At 38.2% G+C, this 14,613-nt stretch overlaps 1 protein-coding gene across 1 annotated transcript in view; it reads left to right on the forward strand.

Annotated features, from left to right (window-relative positions):
• THSD7B (thrombospondin type 1 domain containing 7B) overlaps positions 1-14,613 on the forward strand; it is a 905,223-nt gene that overhangs the window by 503,152 nt on the left and 387,458 nt on the right. The window contains exons 8-10 of the mRNA XM_037020802.2: positions 1,904-2,095; positions 3,739-3,973; positions 11,379-11,494. Coding sequence (XP_036876697.2) covers positions 1,904-2,095; positions 3,739-3,973; positions 11,379-11,494 — 543 coding nt within the window. The remainder of the gene's footprint in view (positions 1-1,903; positions 2,096-3,738; positions 3,974-11,378; positions 11,495-14,613) is intronic.

Consider the following 14,613-nt stretch of genomic DNA (forward strand, 5'->3'; position numbering starts at 1 on the left):
ATAGTAAAAATCCTATTTCTGAGAGAGAGTCCCCTCAAAAAAAGGGTGGAGTTCTTCAATAGTGAGAATAATTTTATTATTTTAACCCAGTACTTTTCAGTTTTCTTCCCACTTTTTTTAAAAATAAAAACTCTACTAATAGCTCTTAGTCTTCAAAATGTCCTTTGCAAAACATTCCCTTAAAGTGTTTCATAACAAGTATGCTAATAATATCACAAATGTGGAAGTGGAATTTTGACTAGGTGTAGGTTGGGCATTTTGTTTGGTCTACCTGCTTCTGTATTTGGGAAAGCAAGTATTGGTGTGTGTGTGTGTGTGTGTGTGTACGTGTATACCTGTATACATGGGTATGCATGTTTACCATACAGTGTGGACTCAACCTGAAAATAGATTGAGATTGAAAAGTGAATGATTGGAACTGGTCTTTTCAACTTGATTATCTCCTAGAATCTCTATTACTTCCATAATATGCTTGGAAAGTTTTATTTGTACCTCAAGGGCAATGAGCCTGACCTCATTTACAAATATGCATGCAGATATTAGCAGGTCACTATCTTATCCTCCAGGTAGTCTTGCTCACTGTCAGCTTGTTTTTTTAGCTCATCAGGAAAGGAATATCCATCTACTTGGAATTAGACTCAGCATGGTTAATGGGAAAAGTAGAAGGTTTGAGTCGCAGGCTTTTAACTTGTTTCTCAGCTCAGGCCTGTGTATCCCGGAGCAAGTTTTCCTTTCAGAGTCACTGACTCCTCCCTCATTTATAAAACAAGATGGATCACACCTGCCTCTAAGAGCTTCTTACGAGGAGAGTGCCTGGCACAAATAAGATGCTCCATAAAAAGCAGTCCCCTTTACAGTAGTTTTTTGTGTTAGACTGATTAGGACAAGAAAATTCCATAGGCATAGAGTCACACAGACCAAACTGCCTCTCTCCTATAACTGCCATTCCACATTTCATGTTGTTGCTTCAAACCATAAATGGTATTTCATTCTTTGTGTCTTCTGTTTTTATGAGGTGACTATGGATTTGGGGGAATTCTAAGAGTTGAACTATTACCTATAAAGAGGAATATTTGAATTCTAATAGTGAATAAACTAAAAGAGAGTTTTAAAACAATCATTGTAATCATTTGAGATATGGAAAAGTAACTTAGAAATCATCCCATTATTCTTAATATCTGATAATTGTAAAACATCATCCCTATATATCTCTACATATTACACGCGTACATAGATGTAGATATGTTTAATTCATCAGATCACTCAAAGGGTGAATACTAATTGCATTAAGGGAAGTTTTGAACTGGCTTTTAACTTTTGTCTCAACATTATATAATTTTAGCCACAGGTCCATTTTCATTGTGAGTTTGGATTATTTTCCACTATGCACAAACAGAACCAAAGAATCATCATGTGATAATCTTACTTATGGAGGTGAAAGAACCCCCAACAGAAAATTAGCGTGATAAATTCTTCGTAGCGTAGAATAAAATGCTCAGCATGAGTTGTGGTTTATGGGCCAACAGACTGCTGTGACCCCCGTTTTGCAGAAAAAAATACTTGTTACATATGGTTGTCACTACCACATCAATCATGTCTATCTCTAGCCACGCATGGCTAAATGTTCTTGGAGGAAGCCCACTTTGTCCCTGTGAAGGATGACAAATAGGAGGTGTGGTATCTACCTTTCTAAATGCCAAATGATCTCCTGGAAATTTTTCTTGACATAAATATTATGAACAGCTCAAAAAACCATCATTTTTCTGCACTTTATTGGTTTAGACACCAGGAAAAGTCTTCTAATCCAAACTGAAGTACTAGAGGGTGCAGTGAATGTAAATGTTCCTTGGACTGGCCTTGATTGTACACTAACCAGCATCTGCCTTGATCTGGGTGATTACAGGAGAAGATGTATCAGGGACTCTCTGCCCAGCATCTCTTCCTCCGGAGCAGATGGCTTGTGAAATTCCCTGCCGAATGGATTGTGTGGTAAGCGAGTGGACAGAGTGGTCATCCTGTTCCCAGTCCTGTTCAAATAAAAACTCTGATGGGAAACAGACCAGGTCAAGGACTATTCTGGCATTGGCTGGCGAAGGTGAGTAATAGTAAAGGTTTCAACAATGGAATCAATTGTACAATTATTATTTTTTTCCAGTAGGTAATGAAGAAGGCCATATTGGGGAAGTAGCCACATATAGGTGATCTCTCTATTCTCTGAATCTAAACAGTTTCATTTCCAAGCAGGCATTTTCTCTTTAATCCTCTAGGGTATCTATGCTGGGTTGCCATATTTACATGAAGTGTTTTAGTTCATGCACATGGATAGGCCATGCTAATCAGATGGATGTTATGTTGCATTATATGTCTTTAGGGAAGAAAGCAAAGTTTGGTTAACACACGTCCAACTTTAGATAGCTTATGCGGTTGGGAACATAATTGGAATATGTTGGTAAAAAGAGCTCCAAATAGGAATGAAGAGACATGGCTTCAAGAGCAGTAACTATCATTAATATCAGCAAGCTACCTGATCCATATGCCCTGACTTTTTGTTCTGTCATGCCGTGAGAGGGAAAAAAGGTAGGGTGATAAAATGGCTTTGAAGAAGCTAAGATGTGCAGTGAGAATGTAAACAGATGACATCAGAACAAATGAGGGGAGTGGCTGTTCCTATCACAGCAATGGTCTCCCTCCCCAGACACACGCACCATTTCTTTCAGGCCTTCCCTTCCTTCCTCAACGTATGGCTCAGTTAGAACTGCAGGTTAGTGTGGCCACTGGCTGTGAGGAATTCCTTTTTAAACTAGACTCTGCTCTGTGATCCTGAGAAACGTGGCCAGGAACAAGATAAATGAAGATTTTCATATTCTTAAAGTGTGGTTGTGTCCTCCGCTTATCTTTTATATTTCTGGAAGGTGAAAAAAGGTCAGAAGTATTTAATGAGAATAAAATAGTAAGAATAACAAAACCAAGGTCACAAATCTTGAGCATTTGGCCCACTGAATAAAACATTGCAGTGTGGAAGAGTAGGAAAAAGAATCAATACTTTAGAAAAATACCAGTTTTTATATGGATATAAAAACGTGAAAGAAAAGACAGTAATGAAATTTGATTGTCTGACTCACCCAAGAGTCTAAAAATGCACATCTGTCTGATTTCCCTGCCTGTGGATAACACATTGTCAGATATTATTTCAGAGTTTAAGATTGGCTGTCTTCTGGATTTCTCCACTGCTTGATAGGGGATGGGTGTCTTTAAAGTGGTTCTCTGAGAAAAATAATGCCCCCATAGGAAAAAGAGACCATATAGGTAATGGGTGCATGAGTATGTGTGTGTTTGACCTAATTTCACTTCAAGGTCACGGGCTATTATATCTAACTGACTAATTTATGTCAGTATAATAATACTAAAATAAAAGCATATTTGTTTGGAATTTATATCAGAGATTCATAACCTAGAGATGCAGAATATAATCAATTGTTTTTTTAATCTAATTGACATATGCTGCTGCCTCTTGTTTAGGAGAGAAAAGTATAATCTTTTGTCTTCAGATTGTTACTCAGGACAAAAGAACCATGGCCTTAGAGTGGGAAAAAGACTGCAGGGGCTCAGGCCTCCGGAATCCTGTGGTAGAAAGGCCATCTTTCTAGATCATTAAAACAACAAAAATAATAATGATGATAACAGCCACATGCAATACAATAGCGAGGTATTCTTTTTTGTTTATTTTGACTTTTGCAGGTGGAAAACCATGTCCCCCTGCTCAGGCCCTCCAAGAATACCGTTCATGCAGCAATCATGCCTGTATGTGGCTCTACTGGGAGACATCACCTTGGGGCCCCTGTTCTGAAGATACATCGGTAACTGCCCTCAATGCCACCTCAGGCTGGAACAGAGAAGTTACCTGTGGTGTGGGTGTTCAGACACGGAGGGTCTTCTGCATCAAGAGTCATGTGGGACAAGTGATGACCAAAAGGTAGGTATCAGTAATTTATTGAAAGTGCATATGATTATTGCATATTTGAGTATTTTAGTCAAAAGCATTTATCAAGCAATGAATATGCCTTAGTCTGTGCTATAGTGTAAGTTTTTGCTTTGTTTTGTTTGGCCATTAAAGACTAAATATTTGCCTCAAATAAAGGTAGACACAGTTACCATATGGATCATTAGTAAACTTATGTGCATCAGCTAATGAATAAAATAAATAATGTCCACAAGTATGGACTCTGAGTAATCAAATTTTCTAGAGCTGATCTCATTATTTTTGGCTCTTTTTCAGTCACATGAAGATTAGGTCAACCCAAAGGTAGTTTCTATACTTTGAAAGGGTAGGGCTATGTTTACATTCTTCTTTTAAGTCCCAATGATTTTTTCTACAGTGAACAATAAATCCATACCACCATTTTAAATATACTAATTCATGCCCTCACGTTTGTTATGATCTCATGCAATTTCATATGTTGCTAGTGAGGATGCAAATTTTAAAAAAAATAGAATTTGGGCAAGAGGACTAGTACATGCATAATCAGAATGCATCAAAAACAATTGCAGGTAATGGAGGAAAAAGAGTAATTGACCAGAGAACTCAGCTGTGGGAGTTTCAGCTCTAGACCAAAGGAGGAGACATAACACTTCCTCGGGTCCTTGGAGGGAGGCTCACAGAGAAGGAACTCTGAGGGACTTAAGCAGCATACAGAGACTCAGTAACTACTACATACATAGAGCTCCCCCAGGGGCCATGTTTAAACTATTCCTCCTCTTGTGGTAAAAGACCCCAGAGCCGTCACAGGGGTGGGGGGTCACCAGGATGGGCTGGCACAAGCTTTTGTCTGGTGTCACAAATGAGGCAACTTAGAGGTCTTTCCCAGAAATTTTCAAGTTGGGAAAATGAAACCTTCTCTTCTTTCTGTTCGTGACGTTCTCTATGAATTGAGAGTTACCACAGGATGGTCAGACCTAGTGTAGTGGAAAAGCAGAAGAGAGTGAAACTGGTGCTCATAAAGAAACAGAAACTGAACCAAAACAAATCCTGGCAGTATCAAGCCCTGGCCGCATGTCCCCAAAGTACATGCCTGCCCTTCCTGACAACAGAGGCAAATGCATTTGCTCGTCTTCCTGTTTCAGTCCATTTGTGTTGCCGTCAAGGGCAACTCAAACCCCTGATTCACTTCATCCTGGGGCACCATGATGGTGAGCTCTGGGCCTCATCCACACTTCCATGGAATCCACTCTAGCTGTGTGTAAACTCAGTTAAGGAAATGAAGTGCTGATGGCAGAAATAGTGCAGACTGGCCAGATACTGCTGGTGTGGAGCGCTGGTGTGCAGATGGCTCAGCAAATCCAAGTGAAGATAGCAATGACTTGAAGTGAAGCAGTCAGGAAGACTGCATCTCTCTCTCCTAAACGTGGCTCCAGGAGGGTAGAATTGGATTTTCATTACTCTTTCAATTCCAGACTTCAGCGCTGTGTTTGGCATTTAATTAGTGTTCCATAAACATTTTTAGAATTTTTGAATAAACTAGAACTAAGTGTAGGAAAGTTACAGGGTTTGATAAACACTGAATATGAATTGCAGAAGAGTAAGAGAAGCTGATCTCTATCCTTTATTCAAGAAAAAGTCTCTCTACCATAATAAATTTGGCAGAGGGCACTGCCTTGAAGAGTATGAACAAATCATGCATATGACCTTCTGCTCTTATTAACTCATAAATACTATTTCTTCTTTAGCACTAGACCTACATTGCTTGTGTTTATTGTTGGAGATCAGCTTGTATCATTTGCGTGTTTCAGCTTTGCTGGTATCAGTCGCATCACATGCCCTGACTGAAACAATGGGAATTATAGGTGAACATGGACAATAATGTTTGCAAATCACCACTTCAGGTGATAATCTTATTCATAGGGTGATGGTAAAAATCCTACATGCTTATTAAAAGTATCATGCAAACATGAGAAATCCTTTTACTTTGGGAAGGATTACAGCCTTGATAATGTACATTTTTATGATGTAAATTTGCAAATGATTAAAAGAAGATGCATGAAATATTAGCTTGAATATTCAAATAAGAATAAATATAGCTTAGGTATAGTAGTAAACCCTATATAAAATGCAGCAAACTATTATTCTTTATAGTGATGAGAGAATTTAATATGCCTGAAGTCTAATTTCCCTTTCACAAAATTTTCAGCTCTGAACCACAACAGGAAAACTTGATATAAATGCAATTTGTTAAATTCATTGCTAAGGGGCATAAGAATTGGGACTAACACCTACCAAATAAATTATTGTCACATTTTAAAATGCTATTTGGACATGAAAAGTTGAATTATAGGTCATTAGCCCTCTATTTCCTCTTCTATTTTCATAATTTGATGGTTTTTAATAAAAATTGTACACATAAACTTACTCAGTTGTTAACTTAATGGTATTCTGTGACCAAAAAAATCACAGGACCATAAGTTTACAGTTTAAAACATAATTCACAAAGGTATATACATTTGTTTGAGAATTTACATAAGTGAGAATAAAATATTATTACAGTGTGTAACTTCCAGTTTTGCTAAGTTTACCAACACAGGAAGAAAAAATGCATAGATGTTTTTCTTAATATGCACACACATGTATAAAGACTTTACTAATTAATTTTGCACTGTTAATGAGGCCAGAGACTTAAACAATGTAGTTTTAATTCTTACTGTATATCTCCAAAAAATTCTGCTCAATATGAGGAGCCTGCGTTGACTTTAGTAAAGCTAATAAAAATTCTTGAGGTTAAGGAGATTAATTGAGCTAAGAAATTAATACGTAGTGTCCAGCAAAGCACATAATGAGGTAGTGAGATCATCAGTAGGAGAAATTATCCTTTACTCTGCCCTTTCAAAAAAATGTATTTTTGTTCTTTTTCATGTGAAAAGCCATTGCAATGGAAAAAGATCCCCTGCCATTTGTGAAATCTTTGGGGTTGGGTAGGGATATAGAAAAAGGAAAGAAGAAGAAAATGTGCTAAAGAAAGAGGGGCCTTCAGGATGGAGAGAAAGAAGCATGTCTCCAGGAAATAGATGGACTGACATAATGTGGTTTATCCCTAAGCCCACTGCCCTGGGAAGCAGAGGTGCTTCCAAGTTCTTGCTTCCCTGGGTTGGTGTTTCGGTCTCCAGGTAATTGTACAGGTGAGAATGTTACCGTTGTATGAGTAACAGAGCTGATCATATCAGAAAATGAGAACTATCTGGGGTGCAGCTAACTCAGAAGCAAGAGCTCCTTGGGATGTTTCTGGGGTTTTGTTTGGTTTTGTTTCACTGGCCAATGCTTTTTTCGGTCACTTGTAAAGGACAAAAACATAATAAAAAAGATTAAAAACACACAACTCAAAGCCTTCCCAAAGTCCTGATAAGACCTTTAATGTGAAAACACCTGGCATTTTGTGATCTGTAGTAATGCAGAGCTCTGTTTAAACATGTAATGTTGAAGAAGCTGGCAGGTTTGCCCCACCTCTGAGGGTGTAGGCCCATCAGGTCCCAGGTCACCACTCCACCCAAAGGGAGGGGGTAGGCGCTGTGTGCCTGCATCTTGGGAATGAAGGCATAACTGGAAAATGGCAGATCTTTGTAGCTCAGTCTGATGTATTTCAGCACAGTGCTTATAAGGAACTGAATGATACAGGGCAACAAAGAGACAATAGTTATAGAACATTATTCCAATGCAAGTGCAGGAAAATGTGTTGAAATGAAATCCACTCATCCTTGTATGGAGAATACTGCCAATCTAGGATCAGTATGTGATGCAAAATTAAGAATTATAAATTATGACAAAAGACAAGGGACCATACTTTGTTTACTACCTAAAAAGTGAATCTGCTTCCCTAGGTTTTAAGGCTTCATTTTGCTTTGGAAATGGCTGGGTAATTAGCCTAATGTTTGCAGGAATTTATTTGTTGTCAGGCTCCAGTGGCATAGAGTGTTATTCAGTTGTTCACTTACTGTTACTAAATATTTACACTGAGCTAAAATATGAAACTTTTAAGATGTGATGTTAGGTAGAACTGTACCATCAAGCCATTCAAAATTAGTGTATCACTGTGCACACATGTATGTGCATTTAGACATACACATACTAAGATAGCACGAGAGATGTCAAAGCCTTTTTTTGGCCAGTGATAATATAATACAGAAAACAAACCTTACAGTTTTTAGAAATGGAGGGCACACATGTTGCTAATGGTCAAAAAGAATATTTCTGAAGACAAAGAGGAAATTGTTGAGAATTGGAAATGTGACAATGCTTAAAGGGGTAGACAACATGTAAATAGAATGGAAGAGAAAGTTGATCCCCTGAGAAAAGAGTCAACCTTACTGGCAGAAGAGAGGAACAAAAATAGACAGTTTCACTGACAAGAGAATATTTGGCTACTGTCAGACCAGAAATCACATTCTGGGAAAGCCCTCAGTTCACGGCCTCTATAAAAGCAATGTAACCTGAGCCTGACCTTTACAGTTGAGGAGTTAATACTGTTTCTCTCCTATGGACTTAATGGGAGAACACGGAGAAAGGGGGCATATTAGGGAAAGTTGACATTATGCCCTGGATTTATTGTGAATTGCGATGATGATAAAGGGTAGATCAAGTAGACAGTACCAGCTCCCTGAAAGAGACCGACACTTACTCCTAACTGAAGTGGGCAAAGGCCTTGCAGTGTAAGCCATCCTCTTCAGAAATATTTCTAAGCTGTTTTGTGCGTGTACAGGTGAGTGTGATTGGCTGGGTCGTTGGCTGAGCACACAGGTGTTTTCAAGTTGTAGTTTCACTTCAAAACATACACTAGGAGAGATTGGAGAAGTTAGAATAAATAGCAGTTCAATTTCGTTTTAGTAGACCTCAGAGTATGAATAAAAGACTTGGGAATGTTTTTAGTGTCTTTTTGCTATCTTTAGTGAAGTATGACATAAATTTTCCTTACCAGAGTAGCTTGTTTAAATAATACCATATCCTCCTAAAGACATACTTCTTTCTTTCTATTGTTATGTTGAATTGATTTCTTTGATAGCTTTTGGGTGTATTAAGGATGATTGATAATAATGCCATTAATAACTTATTGAGTGATTCGTTCTCTGCAAGTATATACATTTTCCATTTTAATTGATTTTTATCAAAAGTATTAGGTGATACATAGTAGAAGTAAAATAATACGGAAGGATGATGACGGGACGCATCAGGTCCCCAGCCATCTCCCCCTCCACTTAGTATCCCACATCCCAGGTACATCCAGTTTTTAACAGCTGCTGTTTTTTTCTTCCCCCTCTCTCTTTCTCTCTATATTTTGACTGGGTATGCCTTCACATGGTTTACAAATCACAACACTACACAAGAGATATATAATATATAACAAAGAGAAGCCATGTGCGTACCCTTGCTCCCATCCATCCATCCCTACGACCTTCTTTTTGTCTTTTCCTATCTGCCTCCCTTGTGTCTTTATCTACCTCCATCTTACCTACCTCCACTCCTGCTTTGAACAACCAACCACACATAAATGTTCTTATCCCTCTTCCCTTTCTGGTATTTTTTTTTTCCAAACTCTAAATGATAGATTTTTCACATATTATTCATGTATCTTGTCATTTATCAATTTAAGATGCCCATTCCTTGATTCCCTCTCATGAAAGAAATGAACCTTGGACCATTTACATCAGCAACTCTCCTGAATCCCCCTACGTTGTTGGTGTTCTGCTGGTTGGTAACATTAGTACCTCTGATGAATACTTTTAGAATTTGACTGCTGACTTCATTTATATTTGGATTGGATTTCTGCCCACCTGCTCTGTAGGATGAGGATATCCAAGCCTCTACTCTCTTTCCTTCCCCTGCCACCCACCATCCTTGGTCCACTGGGTCTTCACCTTATGATGACAAAATATCATACACCTTCCACACCACAGCCAAATTCAGTGTTCTATATGTTGCTTATGTGTTGTTTCTAAAACTAAGAAAATATTTCCATTTTTATAATTATGTAAGTTGATGAGGTCTGATGTCAGTCAGATTCTTCTTCCCTCTTACAGTGACCTGTTTTTCTTCTTCTTTCTCCTCAATCATTATTATCTCTTCTCTTTTTATTGGTGTTTGAAATGGGACAACCTATGTGTTTTCATGTTGGTCGTGTTGCATACAACTGATGGACTTGGCGTTTGAATTATCAATCATACTTCCATCAGCTTTGTGGTTTTTTTAATCCATTATTTCCTTGTTAATTTTATCTCCTCTATTTTCTGTTCTTTTCTACTAGAAGGTCTATTAATTGTCTCTTTTAACTTGCTGGACTGTGTTTCTTCTATCATAATTTTTCTCTGTCCTCATGCGACTTTGGGTCCATTACTTATTATTACAGCACCATAATTTATCATCTGAATGTGAAGATTCTAATGCCTCCCACTGTTATTTGGAATAAATGAAAGAATGTAGGCAAAATACTTAACACTGCTATGGGATATCAAAGGTCATGCTTTTAAGTTTTATACACTATATTTCTGTGTTTTATAAGAAACCTTTGGGAAACAGAATTTAAAATGCAAATATAGGTGTGGAGTGCTCTCCCATTTTTCTTTTGGCATATCTGTATTTGAAGGTAACAAATGTATTTTTAGCCCTCTGTATTCATAAAAACAAGCAGGCAAGAAAGAAAATAAACAGAAACTTGATTGCTTTTGAGACTAGTTCTTCAAAGTGAATATCAAGCTGTTGACTGCTTACATTACTTGCCTCCCAAGTATGAGCATTAAATTATTTATCAGCAAAATAATATAATTAAAGTGTTTCTCTTGTTAATGATAGTTAGCACAGTTATTTGCAGTCTGTCATATCTCGTTTACTCCACCTCATCAATCTACATGTCCTATAGGACACCTACTAGTTATTTAAATATTTGGAAATTCCATTAATTTCAGAAATGTGTAGTATATTTAAGTGGTCTTCAGTGATTTTTGTTTTTCAATATATCCATATATTTTGTTTTTCTTTTCCTTTTGTAGGATATCACTGATTAAATATACCACCCTAGGTAAAAAACTTTTCAAAAAATATATCAGATATATTCATTCTGAAAAAAATCAAATGTTACTTTAATTGGCATGTCTTTCAGGGCTTGTTCTTTTCCTAGTCTAATGGAAAGTGTTTTGGTCTCTGGATCGAGGGAGCTGAAGTCTGCTTCAACTCTTACCTCTGGCTGTGAGCCTTTAGTAAAGTAGCTTCCCCTCTCTGAGTTTTTCTTCCCTGTCTATAGAAGGGACAACAGGGACACAGTGTTTTCTGTTCTGAAATCATATAGTTGTTGGCTAAACTACTTACTCCTCCAGGAGGCATTGATATGGTCTCTTCACACTGACAGGTGTCCAGATTCTACTCGGCCTGAAATAGTACGTCCTTGTCTTCTCCCATGCAGAAAAGACTGTATTGTAACTGCTTTCAGTGAGTGGACACCCTGCCCAAGGTTGTGCCAGCCAGGTAGGTGGATTCTCTTTTGTTCATGCTTTCTTTCCTAGTCAACTAATTGTTTTCCCCACTGCTAAATGAGTGAGTGATCGTAGAATGTGAGCAACCTTCTTTTCTATTTGCATGTCACTCTGAGAACAAGGTTTATAAAATTTGTAAATCAAGTCTTGGATTTCCAGATCCATCAGAAGCTGACAGGGAAAACATATTATTACTATATGCCATAATTTCAGTGGTGTGCATTGCAGAAATCTGCTAATCCTGTTGTAGCATTTTGAGCAGCCATTCAACTGTAGTTCCTTATAAAGCATCATCACCATTCAATTTCTTCATGAATTCTGTGTATTTTCCCCCTGCCGGTAGGCTTCTGCATTAAAACATAGGGCCTTAAGCACTATGCCTGCATCACTGATAAGTATAATACAATAGAAGAACAAGGGTAGATACATTAAAAATTGTTGAACAGGCACAGAAATTGGCAATGTAAGACTTATGTTTCTTTCCTCTTAACCGTGCTATTTTATACATCTGGGTGCATTTGGAGGGCTATGAGCCAGAATACATAATACCTCAGTCCTAGAGGCCACACCAAAGCACCTTGCTAAGGTGACCCTCCTTCTTAGCCCAGGTCTTTCCCCCACTCTTATTGCAGTCCCCTGATGAGCTAGTCCATGTTGAGATACAAGTACACCTTGTATCTCCATTTTCAACTTAAGACTAGAGTTAATAACTTGGCTCCTCTCCCCTAGTCTTACACCCTAGCCTTGAACCTATGGATCTTAACATTTTCTTAGTAAGGTAAAGCAAATTCAAAAAATGAAAGGATGGAAAGAATCCCAACTCTGGTTCCCAAAGTGGATTTTGTCTCCTGCACACATCCCTGATCTTCTCTTGGCAGTCATGTCCTTCCAGGCAAGGCATGCCTGTCACTCTATTGTGTGCTAGCTTCCTGAGAGAAGAGAGACAGAATATGCAGTGAAGAGAAAACCTATCACAGAGATTGAGAGCAGTAACACCTTTCCTTGGGAAATTCCAGCCCTGTGCATCTAGGACCCCAAAATGTTCTTTGACTCACATTATCGTGGGAGTGACATGAAAATAGGTCAACATTGACACAGATCTGACTGCCACTTTATACCACCTCTCTGTGACTGGCAAAGATTCAGCTATTGAAGATTATCTTAAGTATCTTATATTGCAATGGTGGGGAAACTGCATAAAGTTTTTATAATTGCCATTTCATCATCTTAATGATCCCTTGCCACAGAATTCATGGTGTTGCAGCCTATGAGCTTTTCTTACAATTAGAATCAGAACTAAATATGTTGAATATGAAAGAGCTTTGAAAATACAGTGGAATATTGATCTGATCTTTTGAGGGATGAGAGCAACAATCTCTTCCAAAAACTTTCCAAAACTTATTTTACTAAGTGGTGATCCAATGTAAGCGAACTGGATGGACAGAATTTGTTGAATAGGCAGAGCAGAGGAATGTCATTTCCAGATAGAATGGGAAAGAAAAGCTATGATCTCTATCCTGAACCATTTGAAAGACAGTATCTAGGAAGCTTCCTATTGGAAATTTAATAGTGATGTACCTTAAAAACATTTAAACTCTTAAAAATCAATATTGGAAAAATGCAAAGAAGACAAAGTAAAATATGATGATGGAGTTTTACTGAGGTTCAACTATTTCTTTTAGTTTCTTCCTCATGAGAGATTAGCCTAATTCCTCTGTTCAGTGTTTATCAGAAAGGAGAGACAGAATTAAAAAGCATGCCCTACTGGCAGTCAGATATTGGTGTTGGAGTTGTTAAGGCCCCCTGACACTTAGGGAAACATATTAATTTTGTTGAGCCAGTGTCCCTAGTGACCAGAGATTACTTCAGCTACTGCTATTGCATGAATTCTACATTCAAGGAAATTCTCTCTGCTGCCAGAGAGTCTTCTGCTAGCCCTGGCTGAGGATGGAAAAATCATAGACAATGAAATGATTGCTCTTCTAGCAGTGTTAAATTTTATTCCAATCCCAGAGATTCAATTAGTTATTTAAATGGTTGGCATTGTAATGAAAGCAGTTCTGAGCCTCTGTGGTCTCTTTTTGCTTCCAATTTTTCAAGCCCAGATAATTCTTTTCATAGCCTGGCAGCCAGGGGACCTGGAGGAACAAAGATTCAATTTTCAAAGTTATTCCAACTTTCCACTTGAATCCTGTTTACCCTCACATTTAGTTTATACCTTGGGACCAATATATTATTAAATAACCATGGGTTAATTAGGGAGCACTATGAGAGGTAGGAGAATATGGAAGACAAGGTCTCTAAACCTATGGTTCTCAAACTTTATTGCCTCTGAATCACCAGGAAACATTACTAATGAGCAGGTTTTCAGCTCCATGGCTATAAATTCTGATTCAATAGCTATGGGATTGTTCCCCAAAATTTAAGTTATAGAAAGATGCACCTGAATGGTGATGATGCATTCCTCTTTTTATGAATAATAAAGAACCACAAATCCATGAATAAACACTGCTTGAATGCTGGACATATGGTCTGTTTTTCATCTTCTTGAGTGTATCATGTTCTTCCAAGCTCAAGAATTATAAAGTGTGATGGCTAAGAACAAAGATGCTTTAGCCAAGTGACCAGGATTGAGTTCCAAGGTTTGCTGTGTGATGGTGAACACATTACTTAATCTCTCTGTACTTCAGTTTCCTCATTTGTAAAACAGGGTTAGTAATCACACCTACCTGTAAGGAATGTACCTAGAGCCCTGCCTTGTATGGAGTAGGCACTGAGCAAGCATTTCCACAGTTTTTCCAAGCCTTTTCACTTGCTGTGTGTGAAGCTGGCAGTGTGTTCAGCTGCCATTCCTTCCTGGCCCTTAGTGTGTGCAGCCACAGGAATCTGCACTAGCAGCCTTCTCCCAGGAATGCTATTCTCATTTCCCAGATCTCCCAGATGTATTAGGCCATTCCCAATCCACCTAACTCACTAGATCACCCCACAGCATCCTGCACATTCCCTTTATAACACTCCCATACTAACCTTTCCTTGTTAATATTGTCCCTGCTACATTGTAAGTCTATGCATTGCAGGGAACACCTCTGTCATCTTCATTGCTGGATCCTT

The sequence above is a fragment of the Manis javanica genome, chromosome 7 (genome assembly GCF_040802235.1).
Source record: "Manis javanica isolate MJ-LG chromosome 7, MJ_LKY, whole genome shotgun sequence".
Classification (NCBI taxonomy): domain Eukaryota; kingdom Metazoa; phylum Chordata; class Mammalia; order Pholidota; family Manidae; genus Manis; species Manis javanica.